Raw genomic sequence first — 18,741 nt, forward strand, 5'->3', positions numbered from 1 at the left:
AATTAAGCTCTTTTTCGTTTCCTTACAGGGCCTTCTACTGCAAGTCAGTCTAGGTTCAGGCTTGGGCCTGCTCTTGTGTCCTTGTCCGGGTATCGGTAGCCCTGTTCCACGTCTGTGTGAGCTGTCATATCCTAGGTAAGTGAGAGCTTGTTGTTAATTGCACGGACAGGACATGTTTGGATATACCAAAGAAGAGAGAGGGAGGTGGCAGGTAGACAAAAGACGCTGTCGGTTTTCATGCTGGGACTTAGGGAGTCCCCATCACGAGCGAGCCTCGATCTCTGTCTCTCAAACACTGCTAGCACATCTGGTGTTGCTGGTCCTTCCTCCTATTTTGTTAGTAGTCCCTTGCATACAACTGCATGAAATCCCCTCCCCCCGCCTGTTTATCCAGTCCTTCCAACATCACCGCACTAATTCGAAGGTCAAGGCGAGAGAAAAAAGAGGGAGGGAGGGAGAAAGAAAGAAGTAGGAGGATGCTCACCTGGTCACCAACAGGCAGGGTAGAAGGAAAAATAACAGCTGGGGTGCTGTCAAGCCAAGGTCGGAAATAAATCACGAGAAAAAAATATTAGTCCTTGGCTTACTCCCCTCCTAAGCGGAAGCTGGCTTCCGGGGCAGAGATCCTGTTCACTGTTCATCTTGGCTCCTTTCCCGTGTCAATCAATTTTCAAAGAGGAGGAAAGAGGAGGGAAGTGGAAGGGGGCAAAGAGAGGGAGCATAGAGAAAAGAAACAAATTCTGCTTGTTGGTTCTCACAGTGTTTGTAATCAGTGCCATGACCTGTTGACTTTGTTCTAAGTCTGGGCCTTTCTTTGAAGCCAACGGATAAATCACCTTTTTTAATCTTTTTCTTTTCTTGTCTTCCTTTATTGTATTGTCATTCTGGTTCTCTCAGTTGACTCCCCTGCGATGGGATTGATCCCCAGATGAGACTCAATATTAAGCGGTATCAGGGGAGACGAAAAGAGACAAAGTTTTCTTCTCTTCAGGTTGCCCCCCATTTACAATAACTTCCATAGTCATCGCCCTAGACATCGGTTTGGCGTCTCTTAAAATCTTGAAAATCATTGGCTGAGTTAATTGCGGTCTTCTCCGTTTTGAGACTCTCCGTTTTGTTTCATTCCGAGCTGTTTGTCCGCCCAAAGTTCGCCATCTTCATTGTTAATTCTTTCTTAGAGGATAGCACGATTCTCATGCTTGCACAATAAATATGCCGATCATGCATCCCATTTATTCAGCTCAATTAGCCTGACTGCCTTTTGAGTGCTGCTCACTAGGGCACAAGGCCTGCCCATGTAAAACGCCGAGATTTTTTATTTCATAGCCTGTAAGGCTCATGAAGATGGAAAGCTTGGCCCTTCTTTGTCGAAATAACTATACAGGGGATATCCCAGGCGTAGACCCCATCTCGTTTTGTAATATTTTCAGGATGAGGGCTACGCAGGCTCGATATAGGCGTGTGGAGAGGTAAAAGCTCGAACTAACACACGATAACTTCTGCAAAGAAAATATTAGACATTAAATATTAGGAATTGGATAATGCAGATAATGTCTGGCCCATATCTTGCGGAAACGATCGGATATGCAGTCAAAGCACCATATCTAGATTTTGTAGAAACGCTCTCCAAAGCACTGTTCTTGGCCACAGCTCGTTGGGCAGAGACTAACTCAGACTTGCATATATAGACGAGTGAGCACTCACGTGCATTTGTTTTTATTTGTCGGTGGCCTGCGTGTGTATACACATCGCGCCCACTTTGAGATCAGCATTGCTTCCCCTCCCACGCAATCTTGATTGACACTACTGACAAGCATTGTTCATGCCTGAGACCGAGCCGAATGGCGTTGATTTTCGCCGTTCCTAGTGGGTATTATTTATGAGTTCCGTAACAACAGGCCGGTTTGCCACTAACCAAATCGCTCAGTAGTAATTGTCGGGAGCTCCAAGTCTGATTGATCTGAACGCCAGTGTTAAGTTAGTTTCTGTCTCAAAACTGGCAACAATCGGCAGCAGCAGCAGCTTTGGGTAGTATTGGATGCTGCCGCTAGCACTGCTAGACGGGGCAACTTGCTATGGGGATATGTAATATACGTTGTATGCATAGCATAACACGATGCAACACCTGTATACCCGTTTATCCCACTTGCAGGTTTCATAAGGCGTCATATCGTGACTTGAGCTAGTAAGATATGATGATGATCAGCTGCCCGACACAACACAGTTTGATTGCTGTCAATCGGAAGAAGGGAGAGGAGAGACCTATGCTAGCACGGCGGCACTATTACATCAGCCCGCATATGCATGTTGTTTACATGCCAGTGGTTAGTGATGTGTTGGGTGCCAGAAAGCGGAAGCAAGTATCTGCAGAAGTGTGGTTTTTGCAGTCGAAAATTTGAGGAATCAAACTTATCACTCAAGCATAGCACGCCCAAGTTTCTCTACGCCGAACAGCCATGGGCTTGCTGATTATATTTCTAAAAAAAAAATCGAACAGTCTACTCACTGTCAAGCTCAAACAACCAATATGCAGAGCCATAGCGCCCACAAACCCAGTTGGGCCGGATGTTGGATCCCGGCGATAGATGGTACGCCTTGCGTTGCACCCTATCTGAATCGTGCTTGTCTATCATCTTAAGGCAGCCTTGGACACAAGCTGATAATATTGGACGGCTAATAGGTGGCAATTTGCCGCGGTAGTTTGTTGAGCCAGAAAAAATGGTAGGCATGGTTTGTGAAAACGCCATGATAATAGTCGCGCGTTGTGCTCAATGAACAAAGGAGTTTGCAATTTGAAAAAAAAAAAAAGAAAAGACAAAATTCGTTCCGTCTCACTCACAACTCACACTCACCCCACAGCTCGCATTGGTGGGAAATCTGCATGGCTTTTAGGGCTTGGTTTAAAACAGGCAGCTACTAAAAACATTACTGTCCGTGGTGGTACTGTGCGTCTTATGCTAAATTGCTAGCATCGCCTTGTTCACAGCCTTGTCCGCCTTGCAGTCGTCATATATTGTGCCTCGACTCAGCCTTTCTCTTTTGTACTCAGATTTCATTCCTTCCGAGGCCTTGGCCGAAACATCGCAGTCCTACCCACATTGCTACGCGGCTAAGTGGGCGGTCCACGCGGCCTTGATGCTCTGTTTTATAGGCGCTGGGTCTAGCTCTAATCCTTTGTATGCAACCCCTAGTCCTGTCTGGAATTTGCATCGCAAAGCCGCTCTAGTAGTGGCGCAGACACTAAACTACGATGTAGCTCTTGATCGAGCGACGTGTAGTCTACGGCTCCCTCCCTCTATTGCTAGATATTCCGAGACTATCTGCTTAATCGAGCACGGACTCAGCTTCCATCCGACTATCCAACTAGTACGGAACTCCTGTGTTGACGATCATGTCGCCTTGCCGCTACTAATTCAGGGCGATGTGAGAGAAGGGGTATGTATAGTGGTAGATTTGCAGCCCCTTGACAGCCAGCCCCCTTCCCTGATATCTCCTAATCGTCGTGGCTATTTACAAGGACCCGCTGTGCCGCAATGCATGTGCATCGTGGTTATGAATTTCGGAGGCCTTGGTTCACCTGGCGTCGCACACAAGTACGCAAATACTAGGCACCCCGCCTGCCTTATTTTGCATATTAGCCAAGCCAGCTTTGTAGCATTCAGTGCATAGCATCATCCAAGAGCCATGGGGTTCGGGGTGCGGCACGCCAAAGCACCCTCTCCTATAGTGAGTTGGCCTGTGCTTTACGCTTCGTGCAACTACAGTTGTAAGTGAGAGTACGAAACGCCAGTTTTCTGATAGTAGCGACAAGATGAGCAGCATGTTACGGCTGTCTCAAGTCAATAGTGCAGACATGAGGGAGGGCAACACAAGGTCTCCGTTTTCTGTCTTTGTGTGAGCAACCCTTTTTACGCCTGCAGAGAAAGCCCTCCCAAGCGGGGTATCATGGCACCTAAGTCTGAGCCACACAGCCAATGACAGCGGAAACAAACCCCGTTATTGACAACCCCAGCCAGAAATGTAGCGAGGGCGGTGTTTCGTGAACCCCTAATTGCCACCCATTCCAGTTGTGGGCGATTCCTCTGGGGCACCACACGCAATAACTATTCCTCCCTGTTATCTGTTATGGCCTCTGCATCACCCTCACGTGTGGCTCCTCAAAATTGTGCCGCAATGGCCTAAAGCTTGCGTAGGCTAGAAATTACAGACAAGAGAGCGGCCTTGTATTTGATATATTTGGCGGTACATTAAGAAGAAATTTCATCTAGTAACTAGTTTCTCTTCTCTCATCAGCCAGGCTTTTAGTTGTGTCGTGGTAGTAGCATTTCACCCCAGCGCCCTTCAACCGTCAACCCAACCCCATTTTGCCCAAGTTCAGGGGCTGAGGCAAGAAAAAACACAGCCAACGCCAAATCCCGCACCCAACTCAACCTCTGCCACCTCTTCTCATCTTGGTACAAAACGCAGCTCTCTGTCTTTCAGCCCCCAACACCAAGCAAGACCCATCATCCACTACTTTAAATCATCTCGTATTCGAATTGACTCGCTATGACTCGCTCTTCGATTTTTATTTTAGCGGCTCTTTTTTCGCCCATTTATACCGTTTCCGCCGCCACCGTGTCCCGCATTAGCTGCTCCGACGCGGCATCCGTAGTCAATGCTCGATCTTCAATCATCACCTGCACTGATGACTCGGTCGATGCCTGTCTAGCTCGTCTCGACTCTATTGGGTCGGATTCTGTCGTACAGGAATGCTTCAGCAGCTCCTCCTGTGCGTCAGTTGTTGATGGCTCGGTGATCGACCCATCACTGACCTGTTATCTCTACACAATGACAGATGATGCACCCGAATCCAACGGTGCTGAGTTGCGGATGCGTCGTCGTCGCCCTGCTCCTCCCCGAAGCACTGACAGTAGCTCGACTGCGCTAGCGACATCATCTCCTCCCGAATCCACGTCTGTGGTTGAAATGGGATACCTCCTCCTTGCCCGCGATACGCTCTCATATGACGCCAACTGCAGCTCGGTGACCTCATTCAAGAGCAAGGTGTGCACTACAGAATCTGGCACGTCTTCGTGTTCGTCAACCACTATTACTACGGCCGAATGCATGGATGGCTATCTGTGCAAGACTGGTGGCTGTATGAAGCTGCGCAACTCCATGGACACGGCGGGTATCATTGTGGCCATCTGCTTTGCATCATTCATCGCCATCTCAGCCGGTCTTATTTGCTTCTACTGCTGCCGCGAGCGCTCGTACGAGAAGAAGATGGCTGCCCGTGCTGAAGCTGAGGCCATTGCCAAGGCTGCTGCTATGGACCGGAAAAAGGCCGATCGCCAGCCGCTGATGAGCGATCAGAACAATCCATTCCAGGACCAGCATTAAGATGACGTTACACTGTCAGCCCGTCACCGTCTATAATGGGTTTTAGGTTATCGTGAAGACTGGCTGGGGTCTTGTGTGCACATGTGCCACCGACTACAGGGCTGTGGCGCTCGCCCCCGTTCCACGTCCGCTGCGTTTAGGTGCTGGATCTTCAGCATGATGTTGATTGTAAAAGTGATGCGCAGCAGCCCCCAATCTTTGTTTCTTTTCTTATTTTCGGCTCTTTTCTTCCTGGCTGTGCCTGGATGGAGGAGAGAGCTAGTTGCTGCTGTTCTTTCAGAGTCTTCTTTACTACGGATGTTCTTGGGTATATATCCTGCATTTACTTTTTTTTCTTAAGTTCATTTTCCTCCATGACCTGTCCCGTCGTTCCATAGTGCTTGTTGTTTTGGGATTGCTTTCATTTTATGTTTCTACTTTTTTCAGTTTCCGCCCCCCCTCATATGCAAGTCAAATATCCAACTCAACATTAATATGCATGTAATTGAGATATTAGCCCATGCCTCGTGCTTTTCCGCTTCTTCCGCCCCGTCTTATGTCGTGTTTTCTTAAGCCTTGGTTCACCAATTCTTGACTGCCCCCTAATAGCGTTCGTAGCTGCATGTTCCTATGCCTCTCCAACGGCCTCCCCCTCGCCTTGCTAGCTCTGCTCTGCATATGCAACGGCCATGCATACAATTCATCCCCTCAGTTTGTTCTCTATTTGCCTATGTGTCTCTTTAGTTTTCCCTCAACTTGGCCAGCTACAAGCTACAAGCTACAAGCTACAAGCCACATCACATCACTCAACACACAAACAACCACCAATTACACAATTGCATGTAGATGTGCAACGTTGCAACGAAGACTCTTCTCCAAGGTCTCACTGTAAACTTTTAGACTTAATCAACCTCTGGAACCATGAGTTCAGGGAGGGCTAGGTCTTCGCTGCAGGCCCGTATAAGACTCTTATTCGTACATGGTATACTCTCTTAGGCCACAAGTCTACGTGCGTTTCAGGAAAGTCATGCAAGGCCACCTTGAACATAACGAGTGCTTTATTCTAGGTAGCCTTGGACCGGATATCAATTAGATGCCCTAAAGCACATCACTAGACATAGCACACATTAGGCCACGTAGAATGTATGGACTTGATGCTGTCCAGCGTGACATATAAACCCACATTTAACAGAAAAAGGGAGAAGAAGAGGAATAAGTAAAAAACCGAATGCAGAGACGCTTCGAGAGCTCTAAAAAAAATGCGAAGAAACAGAGAAGGATGGTGTTTCCTCTCATCCTATTCGAGTTGGATGGTACTTCACACATCTTCAACTATGCTATCACCATTGCTATGCCGTGCCATATCATCCTTACTATCGTGCTGCAACTACATGCACCATTGCACTCCAATCACACCCGGCCGATGCCATAGCCAATCACATGATCAACAGAATCACGCGACACAGCAGGCTTCTGAAGCGAACCTAGGAACGGATCTACGGGGGGATCCCATCGGATCACACGCACGCCGCCCCCAAGCTCGCGGCATTCAAATGTGCCGTTGCCGTTATGTATGTTGCCTAGGGTCTCGGTGACGTCCATAAGATCGCGGTCATCAATTTCCGTGTGAAGCTGCGTCTCAATGTGCATTTTTATCTTGCCGTAGTCTGCGTAGCCATCGGGATGGACAAGTTGCCCGGCCTCACGGAACGTCTGGCACGCCTGTGCAAGATAGCGGCGCAACGTAGGCGGAGCAACGGCTTTCCGCCATGGGTGGGAAGAGGCACCACTAACACCAGCGCTGCTAGGGAATGGCATAGTGGCGCTACTAGGCGTTGTTGGGTTGTTCCAAATGCCGGCTGGGGGAGCAAAGCCGCTGCTGGGGGTTGTTGTTGGGCCCCATTGTGAGTAACCACCAAGGGAGAAGGTGTTGCTCGTGTCTATAAACGGCGATGCTGAATAAACGGCAGGTCTAATAGGTCCAGGGGCACCAGAAACAACACGCTGGCGGGGTGCGGGTGAGGGTCCAAGAATGTCGTCCTGTGCATCGTCAAGGAGCGCACGGCTGCCCAAGTGTTCGTTGACATCATCGTGAGGCATGCTATTGCTACGGCTTGCATGAACAACCGATCCAGGACGGCCAATGGGTGCTGGCTTGCACATGCTATTACTGCCATTTTTGTTATTTGTGATGCCAAGCGCGGAAAGGTCAAACGAGGCAGACGCCTGTCGTCCATGGCCACTGGAAGGAGGTTGGTTCGAATCAGTAGACATGCCAAAATTAAAGTTGCCAATAGACATGCCGCCAAAAGCATCGAATGGCATGTTATTCAGGCCTGCAGGAGGAGTTGGGAACGTCTTCATGGGCGGCACCCCTAGACCAGGCGGTGCAGAGATCCCATCCACTGATCCAAAACGACTATACATGCCATCCGGCACAGGTCTACCATTATACAATCCTGGCGGTATGGAAGGTGCTGGTAGGCCTGGTGGAGGCGCGCCGACAGTTGATGGACGAGACATGAATTGCTCAGTATGAGTAGGCAACATGGCCTTCAGACCGCCAAGATTGGTGGGTGAAAGAGGCTGGTTGTTGTAAAAATGGTTGTTCACGGCCGGGGGTAGGTTGGGGGCGTGCGGGGCCATGGACGACAACGGGCTAGGGCTTGTGTGAATAGAAGATCCAATTAAGGGCGAGGCGTTCTGACTAGGAGCGCCGCTGGCCTGTGAACCTGACGGAGCACTTGATGAGGAGTTGTCGGCCATTTGCTGAGAGGGAGCACGTGACCGGATGGGCGTGGGAACTTTGGCAGCCATAATTGGTGTGACTGCAGGGATCTTGGGCGAAACGTAGGTTGTGCCAGGGTTCGAGTTGTGCATTGGTAGCACATTATGGAGACCTGAAGTAATCGAGACCTTTCTAGTACTAGTAGGGGGGGCAGCAGGAGTGCCGAGAACAGATGGCGCTCTAGAAACTGCAGCCATAGGCGTTTTCCCAGGCGTGATACCAGACAAAGTAGCCTTGGGCTTTGAAGGCGTCACGGGAAGAGCTGATGATGCAGGTATTATAGTGGATGCAGCAACAGGGGCCGTAGCGGAAGGTGGAAGAGCTGCAGTCGAAGCCGGAGCAACCAATGCTTGCTTAGCCTGTTCGGCAGAAGCAGCAGCAGCTTTCCTTTCACGAGCAAGAACCTCCTGCTTCTCTTTTTCCTCGCGCTCTTTCTGCTCCTTTTGCTCCTTTTGCTCCTGTTTCTCCCTCAGTTCTCTCCCCTTAGCTTCGCGAGCCTCCTTTTCTTTTTGTTTTTGCTCTTCTCGCAGCTTATTTTGTCGCTCTTTGGCTTCCTTATTCTTACGCTCCTGTTCATGGAGGCGATGCAACCGCTCAGCTTCTTTACGTTGGCGTTCTTCTTCCTCGGCACGACGCTGGGCCTCCTTTGCTCTCTTTTTTTCTTCGGCCTTAGCACGTGCCTTGACAGCTTGGGCTTCTTTTTCCGCCTTTTTGGCTGCTTCCTCGGCGGCCTTTTCGGCTTCCCTCTGGGCTTTGGCTTCGGCAGCAGCCTGCTTCTTTGCACGTTCCTTTTCGCGTTTGCGTTGTTGCTTGGCCGACTTTGCAGCCTCACGTTCTTGGCGTTCACGTTCTTCGGCATCAAGTTCTTCCATAAGCCGAGCAGAACGCTCTGCTGAAAGCTTTTTCCTGTAGGCGGTCAAGACACGTTGTTCAAACATTCGCGCAGCAAATATTTGGAACATTTTGCGGCCTTCGGCCATTCGTTGCTCTTCACTTCGGGGGTCCTAGACATCAAGATATTAGCAGGTAGGTGTAAAACAGGGCGTTTATGTTTGCATGGGCGTAAGTAAGGGCAAATTGGCATTGACTCACATCCAATTCTTCCTCGTCTTCCTCGTCGACTTCGGCATCTTCGTCATCGTAGTTATCGCCGTCGTCGCCTTCATCACCCTCGTCATCGTAAGGCTCAGTAGCGTCCTCGTAGGCGTGGTCGTGATCGGCGCCGAGTGGCAAGACAACGTTTGGATTTACCGATGGTACATTGGAAGTATGGCGCGGCTCGCCAGGGATGTGGCCTGATGTATAATTGCTGTCCTCACGGGCCATTCGCCGCTCAGCAAGCTTTTCCATCATCTCGATAAACCGTTTCCCATCATTGCGTAGCAAGTCGTCTGCTACTGTTAAGATTCCCTCTGTAGACTAAATGTTAGCATTGAATCTCGGAGAAAGTGCTTTTATGCGTAGACAAGAGAAGGATAACTTGTGGCATGGGTTCCGTGCAGATCAATCGGTCTATATTCGTGTTTGCGTCTGTGGTAGTAGGAAATGGATAGAATTCGCTTTACCCTTAACTTGTAAACTGTTCCCGAACGCCATTAAATCGTCCTGCTGTCGAGGTGGAGGGGCTCGTGCATCTAAAGAAGTGTCATCGTCATACTCTTCTTCATATTCTTCGTCGCTGTAGCCATCATCGTCCTCGGCATCATCGTCAAGATCGTCCTCGTCTTCATCGAATTCCTCGCCGTTGACATGCTCAATTATTCGACTTTGAGAGCCAGGAGTTCGTGGAAATGCGCCAGGCATTGGAGGCCGCCGTATAGGGAGGTCGTTAGGTGTAGATGCGGTGAGAAATGGTGTGGCATTTCCCTCTTGGGCGTACTGCTCAAGTTCGCGGTAGTAAGAGTCATACAGACCCTCTAGCTCCCGCTCAATTGCAGTACGCTTGCGACCACAGACATTGCAGGCGCACGTGTTCTTTTGCTGGTCCTTCATCTTCTTGAGGACGGTCTCTTTTTCAAGACGCACAAGGCTTTTACGCTCCTCCTCTTCAAGACTTAGCCAGAACTCCTTTATGCGCTCGCGGTCTTCGTGGGGTTTAGTATCCCACACACGGTCGTCACGGGCCAAGGGATTGTGATGGGGATGGCTGCTGGCCTGTTGGTGGTGGTGGTTGGCCTGTTGGTATGGGTGAGAGTCGGACACCGAGCTATTTCGGGTTGGGTAATATTGAGGCTCTACCGCAGAGTTGTCGGGAGCAGGTGAGTCCTTTTTAGCCTTCTTCTTGCGCTTTTTATTTTTCTTAGATTGTGAGGAAGAAGTTGTAGTAGCGGAGGCAATTGGATGGTCGGAAGAGGCTATCAATTGCGAGGCAACCAGACGGTCCTGTGAGTGATTGTCAAGATTCTGGGCGGCATTAGAAGGCAGGGTGCCTTTTTCCGTATGGAAGGCTCTGGAGCCGCTGGCGGTGGCAGTCAAAAATTCGGCTTCAGCAGAGGACCCCAAGGCAAATGTGCTCTCCACGGCGGCAGAAGAGGATGTGTTGTTGCCGTTGGCAGCAGCAGCCTTTGCAGCGGCTTGACGCTGGCGTTTCTTAGCCTTCTTTGTACTGATGTTTGACATGACGGGATCGGACTCCGGCAGTGGCGGTGCAGAAACTCCGGTATGGGAGACGGTGGCGGATAAAGTCGAGGGTGAGGGTGAGGGTGAGGGAACAGTAGTGGCGGCTATGGTTGCAGAGGAGCTCGGAAGTGCAGAGGATTGATCGGTGGGGACAACAGACGAAGTGGTAGAAGATAGTGATCTAGGGACAGTGATGACTTTTGTACCGTCTTTGTTGGTGTATCGAGCAGTGTTGCGCATCGATGAGAGGTTCTGGGCCGGCAGACAAGTTTTCGAAGCGGGCATAGTACCTTCAAGGCAAATATGACGAACAAGAAGGCACGATGGAAATACCGAGGTAGGGGAGGGAACAGAGAAGGGCAAAGAGAAGCCTTGTCGCTGGTCGGAAGCTGCAGGCTGGGAGGGGCAAAAATGAAGAAAAAAAATAAAAAATAAGGGTCGAGCTGTTAAACCGAACTCGTACAGCGGAGCGTGGAGCAGCAGGAAGTTGCAGTGGGAGGGCGATAGTCGTAGTAGTAGTGGACGGCGAGTATCGGTGTTCTCGCTGTAGGAACAACAGGCATCTCACAAGAAGAGGATAGATAGAACAGAAGTCCGAAGCATCAAGCCATGTATGATAAGATCCAGCAACAGACAGGCTAGACAAAGAGACAGAGAGACAAGGCTAGGACGCTGTGGCTGTTGGGTGCGTTGTTTAGCGTCTCTTGATTTTATTTACAGAACCATATAACGGCTAGACAAACAGCTAAAGCCACAGAGCACAGAGGGGTGCACAGAGCCACAGAGCAGGATGATGACGGCTTGATAGCTTGAAGCAAAACAAGAGAAAAGGGAAAACGAAAACGGCGCCACAGGGCAGACGATCACGTTCACGTTAACGTCGAGCTTGGTAAGCCAGGTTAAGTCAGACTAGCTAGGCTCAAAACCAAATGAATGGAATGGATACTGGATAGCAAGGTAGGTAGGTAGGCAAGAGAAAGGAAAATGGCCAAAACAGAAGGGAAAATAAATGCCTACCGTGAAGAAGAAGAAGAATTATAGCGGGCTTGCACTGCACTTACAGTGTTGGTGAACTATGCCCTAGCAAACAAGAAGTAATAGCGTCAATAAAGCCAAACAAGCACAACTAGGCGAGGCTGTTTGAAAGGGCTGACTGTTGTTTGCGAGAACCAAGCTCATAGAAGGAGGGGGGGCTATTAAGCGCTGTAAGGGAAATTAAAGTGCACTAGAAGGGTGGGCATGAAAGGCCCTAAAAGGCCCTGAATTCTTGGGGAAGCCTGTTTGGTCTGTGTGGCTCTGTGGCAAGTCAGAAGTGGGCCTTTGTGGACTTGTGGGCTTGTGGGCCTGTGGCTTATGAGAAGGGTCCTTAGCTTCTAGCGTACGGCAAGTAGTGTAGACAAGGCAGGCAGGACAAGGCTGAAGGAGGAAATTTCTTTCGGTCCTTTGATTGGCTATTCTCGCTTGAGCTTTGCCAACAGCTTAGAAAGAAGCCAGACAGACGGCCGCGAAACACGGTATGCCGAGAGCAGAAGAAGAAACAAATGCAGAGCAAGAGGCGCAGGTGGACAAGTACAACTTGTACCGCTATACCTGTACCCCTGTAACTTGTCACAAAAACAGTGACAATGTGATGCAGATTCAAACCATCAAATCGTAGTCAAATCAGCCCAGGGTCTACATTATAGGCACTGTGCTTGTTGAGGTCATACCACTATAGGTTTGCCATCTGCCAGGGGCATTCGACCCCTCTAATCTAACACTATACCAGTAGCTTTTCAACAACAGCAAAGCCAACTAGCTGCCACGCTTCAAACATGTAATTGCTACCAATTCTAGCTCGCCGTCCGCCACGCCCTATCTGATTATTTTTCTCTTCACCGGCCAAGCCCTCGCTGCCGGCCAAAAACTTGTTTGTCTGTATTGGTTTCCGTTCTCCTCTGGTGGGTGGGTGGGTGGGGCTAGGGGCCGTCATGCCTTTAAGAAGTGGGACAATATGCACAAAAATGCACATCTTCTTGCCCTGGAGCTGCAAGTCAAGCTGCAGGCGTGTTTGGAAAAGAGAAAGGCCAAGTCTGTCTTTACGCGCAAAATCTAGCTAGTTTAGAAACCGCACCAAGCGCTTTCCTGGCATTTTTGCCTGGGTTTCTTATGGCTGTGAGCTAGATCACAAGATATCTCATGTTCACGTGACTACCTCCCCCGAATTTTTTGCCATGCTTTTTTTTCTAGTACATATGATCCACTTTTATGATCATCCTCAAGAAATTCCTTTTCTTCTCTGCTTTCTAACTCGAGTAACCCTACCGATGATTTCTCGAAGCCCTGATATAGGGTTTTCAACGGCCTCTTATTCTTTCTCTTGATCACAGCATCAACTCATCGCTATCCAAAGGAAGGCCGAAAGAATCCAACAAGGATAGGCCTAGCTTTGCTATTCGGGATGGATTTGACGAAGCTGTAGGTAAGTCCTGATGCAAAGGCTTGGGGGTTGTATTTGTTGCGAGGGACATGGACGAGATCAGAAATTGGCCAGGTACACACACATGAGCAATGCCAATAAGATGAGGACCCAAGCCGAAACAAAGAAAGCGAAAGCCCCATATGGCCGTCACGCATATCCCCTTGACGCTGGGCATGCAGGCCTAAACAGCCCGAAAAAGGGGACATTGATTTTGGGATACAAAGAGACATAGTGACCAGCGAGTGAGTGAAAGGGGAGCGACAGAGGTTGCTCGGCTCGTCCAAAACGAATGAGAAAAGAGACAAGCAAGACGAAAGGACAACAGTCGCTAATATATGAGCGATCCATACATACGTGCGAACAGATGGTGCAAGGAAGCTAGAGAGAACATGATGAAAACAAACGAATACGACAAAGCCCTTTGTCTAATGTGGGCCACGAATCACAAGCTATAGATGGACTTTGTGGTAGCTCGTGATGTCACTGTGGCCACGCCTAGCTGTTCACCAAGACAGGGTATTCGTTCCGGCACTGGAAGAAAGCGTGGATGGCCCTTGGATTGGCCTGGCCGACCTGAGGGAGGGAGGGCGGAGGGTTTTGCCAAATATAGAAACAGGGAAACGAGAAAATTCGAGTAGATAATGCCCCGGAGTACCGGGATTAGCATGGAGTAGAATAAGAGCCGCGGAGATGAGATGAAGAGCGGCAATGTCATGGCATTGTTGAAGGTGCTCAATTAAGGACTTAATGTCTAACATTTGCTACTTTTCTGGATGGCGACAGGACGCAGCCTAAGGGTCTGCGCATGAACGGAGATGCTGGCCTGAGAATGTTGTTCTGCTTCTCTCACCATCCTTCATACTGGTACTGGTGTTTTCGGCCTTAGTTGCTCCGGATTGCTGTTGGGCTAGTTCTACTTGCAGAGATAGGCACACGAGGGGAAACTATGTAAAGGGGCGCAGCTATCAGAGAAGGAGCTGTATAACATAGGGGGGAGAAGGGGGGGGTCCGGAAGTGAAGGATGAGGATGGGGAAGAAGAGTTGAATTCGTTTTTTGAAAGGACAAGGACAGAAATAAACCCCGGAGAAAGAAGATGGCAGCAGAATCAAGCCGCTCAAAGGCCAGGCACAAGGAACACCCAGCAGCAAGGGGATCCCGGAAAACACAACATGGATTTGGCAGAGACGGGCGCGGACGGACCTTCGCTATAGGCGCACTATTGTGGGTGTCTGCCTTGTTTCATTCGTCCTAATTGTTTGTTTAGTTTTGTTATGAGAGGTCGTGCCTGAGTGGCCTCCTGGAAGGGAGTAGGAAGAAGGGCGAGGATATGAAGAAAAGAAGCGCTTGCGCTTCTAGTGAATACGAGGTACTGGAGGAAATAGATTTGTATAGGATGCCTGAGGGAGGGACAAATGTTCGTGATGGCAGGGGGCAGTCTGGTCTGAGTATGGAATACAGCGAATAGAGGTTGGAATTTAGTGATAATAGAGAGGGATATGCGGCTAAGCAGTGTAGCAGCGCGGCATGGCGAGTGGCTTCAAGCGGAGCTTCAATGCTATTTATTCCTTCTCTGCTCCTAGCTTCATAGCAGGACCTAGCAGCCCGTGTTGGCCTGTCTTTTTTTAGTACGACTACTGAAGTCCCAGGAGGAAGCCCTGAACAGGGCCATGGTTACAGGGCACTCAGCCCCTGGAGGTTAACTACTGTTTGGGCCCTCGTCAATGCTCAGCTTGTTTTTGAAGGCTAAGTTTTTGACTTTAAATTCAACATTCAATTGATTTCTCAGTCTTGTTTTCTCAGTCGCTTCATTTTTCTGCATCTCATCGCCTTATTATTTATTGGTCTTTTCTTATTTTCTTCTTTTTTATCAGAAATTGTTTGGCCTCGTTTTGTCTTGTTCTTTGATTCCCGCTGCGCCGCTTTAATTGGCTGACTTGTCCCCCTCCAAGGCTGTGTTTCTGCTGGCTACTACTTGCTTGTTATACAGAGCTTCCGCCCATCTGTGTGTTGTGTCTCATCTATATCAACCATCAAATCCCCCTCCGCCATCTTCGTCTCGTCGTTTCCTCTGTGCTTCGTGATCCAAGCAAGCCTTTTGTTTCTCTATATTCCAAAGCCTGTATATAAGGGCATCCGCGCCTTGGTCCGTCGTTTCGTCTCTTGTCTCTGATACTTTACCAGATCCCGCTGGGACGACTAAAAGCTTGACGTCTATCTACAACTTCATACTAAGGCCTTACTTACCGCAAGAACTCTGGCAGCTAGCCGAGCTTCCTTTCTTGTTTCGCTTCTTTGCCCGGGTGGCTCGACCGAGTCTCAACACTAGACGCTATGTCAGGGACTGCGACAAATGCGATCCGAAGGTGTGCCTTCTCTTGAGCCTCTTCTCCTCCCTCGTCTCCTACCTCTTACTGACTATCTCCCAGAAAGCTGGTCATTATTGGCGATGGTGCCTGTGGCAAGACTTCTTTGCTAAGTGTGTTTACACTGGGCTACTTTCCCACCGTGAGTTCTTTTTGCCTGTGTCCCGCCTCTGTCTTTTTTTCTGCGCCCATGCCATTTTGTTCTTGCCCTCAAGCTGCTATGCTCCCCTCTGTTCTGTCCTCAAGTTCTAGGCTTCCTCTACTAACACTTATTAATAGCGCTATGTGAGTTGAGAACCCCCCACCTCCGGTTTTGTCTGGATGCGATCGAAGCTCCATCCCCCTTCTGCGAATACGGATGCATCCGAACCAACCGTCCCGACCAAAGATACCGATAGCCTTGCTACTCACCACGTCCTTCTTATTTGCCGCACCCTGTCTAATGAGTCCCTTCTATCGGTTGCTTGCGTTCTTTATAGATTCCGACTGTTTTTGAAAACTACGTGACCGACTGTCGTGTCGACGGTAAATCAGTGCAGCTTGCGCTCTGGGATACTGCCGGCCAGGAAGACTACGAGCGGTTGCGCCCTCTAGCATACGCAAAGGCGCATGTGATTTTAGTCGGCTTCGCTGTTGATACTCCTGATTCACTAGATAATGTGAAGCATAAGGTGCGCAACCCAATCAACCCACCCCAGATTCAAGTGCGGGCCCAAGCCTAAGCCCAATTTCAGTCTCGGTCACTGTCTCAGTCACACGCTCAACCAAGGCCCAGGTCTGTCCAAGTCCAATGCTGGGCCTGGATATAAGCTCGACTTGGGGTTGAGTCTGAGTATGAGTGAGCATAAACTTGGGCCCTAAGCCTCAACAAACACTTGGCCCCCCCCCCCCCCCCCACCCGCCCCCAATGTTATTCGAGCCAATTCGTTTTTTCCTGTCCCTGTATCCGTCTCTGCTCATCATCACTAACATGACACGTTCTCCCATTTGTTCTTATAGTGGGTAGAAGAGGCTACTCGTCTCTGTCCCGGCGTGCCTATCATCCTTGTTGGACTGAAGAAAGACCTGCGCGAAGATCCCGTGGCCATAGAAGAACAACGCAAAAAGTCGCTACTCTTTGTGACGTCCAACGATGGCGAATCCGTGGCTAAGGACATTGGAGCGCGTAGATATCTCGAATGTTCGAGCTTGACAGGCGAGGGCGTTGATGACGTCTTTGAGGCGGCAACACGCGCAGCACTTTTGACATTTGAGAAGGGCGAGGGTGGGAACTGCTGCGTTGTGCTGTAGTAGATCTTCATGTCCTGCCTCTCTACGTCTTGGTGTATCCTTGACCCTTGCTCTTGCTTTCGTATTTTACCCTTCTCTCACATGCCAACAGCCTCGCTTCTCTTTAATTTCGGTCCCTGCTTCTTTCCCTTTTCCCTTTTCTGGCAGGCTACAAAAAGCTGCTGCTATTTTTCTTGCAGTCACTATTTTTTGTCTTTTTTTTTTCTTTAAATTATCTATCTTCCTCTTCTCGGTTTCTAGCGTTTCTATCATGTACCATTTCTTTCTTGATTTATTTGCTCTTTATTTCTCCCTCTTATCCCTTCTACTCCATACTGCAATCTCGGTCTTTTCTTTCTTAGACTCAGGGCTCAAACTAGGAACTCGTCTCTCACGTTTGCCTCACTATAGGAATCAATATTTATCATTATTTGTAATGGTTGTTCGTGACCTAACCGCACTCTCACTGATATACCCTTCTACATATCAATTCCGCCGTGATGTGTTTGTATGCATGTACATGAGGGTATACTGCTTACTAAATCAATGGACTAATTTGTTACAAGACAAACGCAGGTCTTGTATAGCAGTATCCAGAGCTACTATCTACCAACCAGGCTAGGCCACACAGGACCTACTTCTAGAATACACAATATACTCGTACAAAGGCATAAGGCATGGATATGCTATGTTTTAGATAGTCTTCTCATGCCCTTTCCATGTTGGCGTGCTTTTCAGATGATCACTAGTAGTCATGAGCTGGCGAGCTCCAAAGCAAAGCGCACCCGAACATAGCTTTTGTCTTCTCCGCTCCCATCCTACCCAAACCACCCGGTATTTCCTTCTTCGCTTACCGCTTCCAGTTGTGGTCCCAGGCAACTTTTGCCGGCGTCTCAGTTTGGAAGCGCGCATACTCGATCGGGACTGACCCATTGTTATATACATTCGCTTTTTCCATGGCAACACGGTAAAGATACCCCTCGTCTCTACCGGCTGGACCGACCGTCTTGCGTAGCTCCTCGCAGGCATTGCTCATGCCCTGCTGCATGCGCATCAACTCGCGCTTGTTTGCTTCCTGGACTGCACGTGTGTGCAGCATCCATGCGCGGTGAATGGTCCAATGACGCAACCAACGATTGCGGGCCATGCGTAGTGTTGGCGGTGCACGCGCAAATAATCCCGTCTTCAGCTGTCGGACCTTGGCCATGTTTTCAGCTGTGGCCTTGTCCATGCTGCCCTTTTTCTTCTTCTTCAGCAGTGCTATCGTACTACTGAATGGTTGCGTATGGGTGGCTGTTGCCGGCGTGGTAACGGAGGGCAGGAAGGGTGTGATAAGGCGCCGAGCGAGGCCCCGCATTCCCGGTAGTAGCGACATTTTAGCGGTGGAGGTGTAATGAATGTCGGAGCTCGTAAATTCGGTACAACTAGGAAGGTCGGCGGCTATCGGGGTCGTCGAGCAAGGTGCTTGGTGATGGGCCAAGTGTTGGGCCAGTAATTTCGGAGCAACGGGCCAAAAAAAGAAGCGAGGGAGAAGGATAAATTCAGACTCCTGCAAAATGCAGAAAATGGAAAGATTGTACAGGAAATTGAAAGAGTGCCTTGAAGCATCAGAAGCATCTCACCGTATTCTGCTGAAAGTTTCAAGGCTTGAAGAAAATCCCAACCGGTCACGTGAAAGTCAAGCTTGAGCAACCCTAGGAAGCTGACAAGACCTAAAGTTATAATGGTACCTTGTCAACAGCACTTAAAGCGAGAGCCAGGATTTGGCTTAGCTCTTTTCCTTCTGTGTCAACGAACTTCAAGCTACAGTAATTGCCTTGTTCCTCCTTGTCCTTTCAAACGCCATTTTCCAGACTGTTTCGAGGCAGTTGCTGTT

At 49.4% G+C, this 18,741-nt stretch overlaps 4 protein-coding genes across 4 annotated transcripts; 2 read left to right on the forward strand and 2 right to left on the reverse strand.

Annotated features, from left to right (window-relative positions):
* Window positions 1–4,830: 4,830 nt before the first annotated feature.
* On the forward strand, window positions 4,831–5,385 carry HOO65_030149 (uncharacterized protein; the record flags this gene model as incomplete). Its single annotated transcript, XM_071000332.1, has 1 exon — window positions 4,831–5,385. One exon carries the CDS (start codon window positions 4,831–4,833, stop codon window positions 5,383–5,385), a length of 555 nt encoding a protein of 184 aa, XP_070859828.1.
* Window positions 5,386–6,774: 1,389 nt separating this feature from the next.
* HOO65_030150 (Stress response protein nst1) lies at window positions 6,775–11,056 on the reverse strand (the record flags this gene model as incomplete). The annotated part of the gene is made up of 3 exons (XM_071001780.1): window positions 6,775–9,156; window positions 9,245–9,564; window positions 9,718–11,056. 3 exons carry the CDS (start codon window positions 11,054–11,056, stop codon window positions 6,775–6,777), a joined length of 4,041 nt encoding a protein of 1,346 aa, XP_070859829.1.
* A 4,508-nt stretch (window positions 11,057–15,564) lies between these two features.
* Window positions 15,565–16,886, forward strand: HOO65_030151 (GTP-binding protein rho2; the record flags this gene model as incomplete). Its single annotated transcript, XM_071002222.1, has 5 exons — window positions 15,565–15,596; window positions 15,660–15,738; window positions 15,876–15,881; window positions 16,076–16,267; window positions 16,596–16,886. The coding sequence occupies 5 exons, from the start codon at window positions 15,565–15,567 to the stop codon at window positions 16,884–16,886; spliced, it is 600 nt and encodes a 199-aa protein (XP_070859830.1).
* An 829-nt stretch (window positions 16,887–17,715) lies between these two features.
* On the reverse strand, window positions 17,716–18,240 carry HOO65_030152 (mitochondrial 54S ribosomal protein mL40; the record flags this gene model as incomplete). The annotated part of the gene is made up of 1 exon (XM_071000333.1): window positions 17,716–18,240. One exon carries the CDS (start codon window positions 18,238–18,240, stop codon window positions 17,716–17,718), a length of 525 nt encoding a protein of 174 aa, XP_070859831.1.
* Between the last annotated feature and the right edge of the window lie 501 nt (window positions 18,241–18,741).

This window comes from Ceratocystis lukuohia (assembly GCF_044167205.1).
Source record: "Ceratocystis lukuohia strain C4212 chromosome Unknown Supercontig3_pilon, whole genome shotgun sequence".
NCBI classification, from domain to species: domain Eukaryota; kingdom Fungi; phylum Ascomycota; class Sordariomycetes; order Microascales; family Ceratocystidaceae; genus Ceratocystis; species Ceratocystis lukuohia.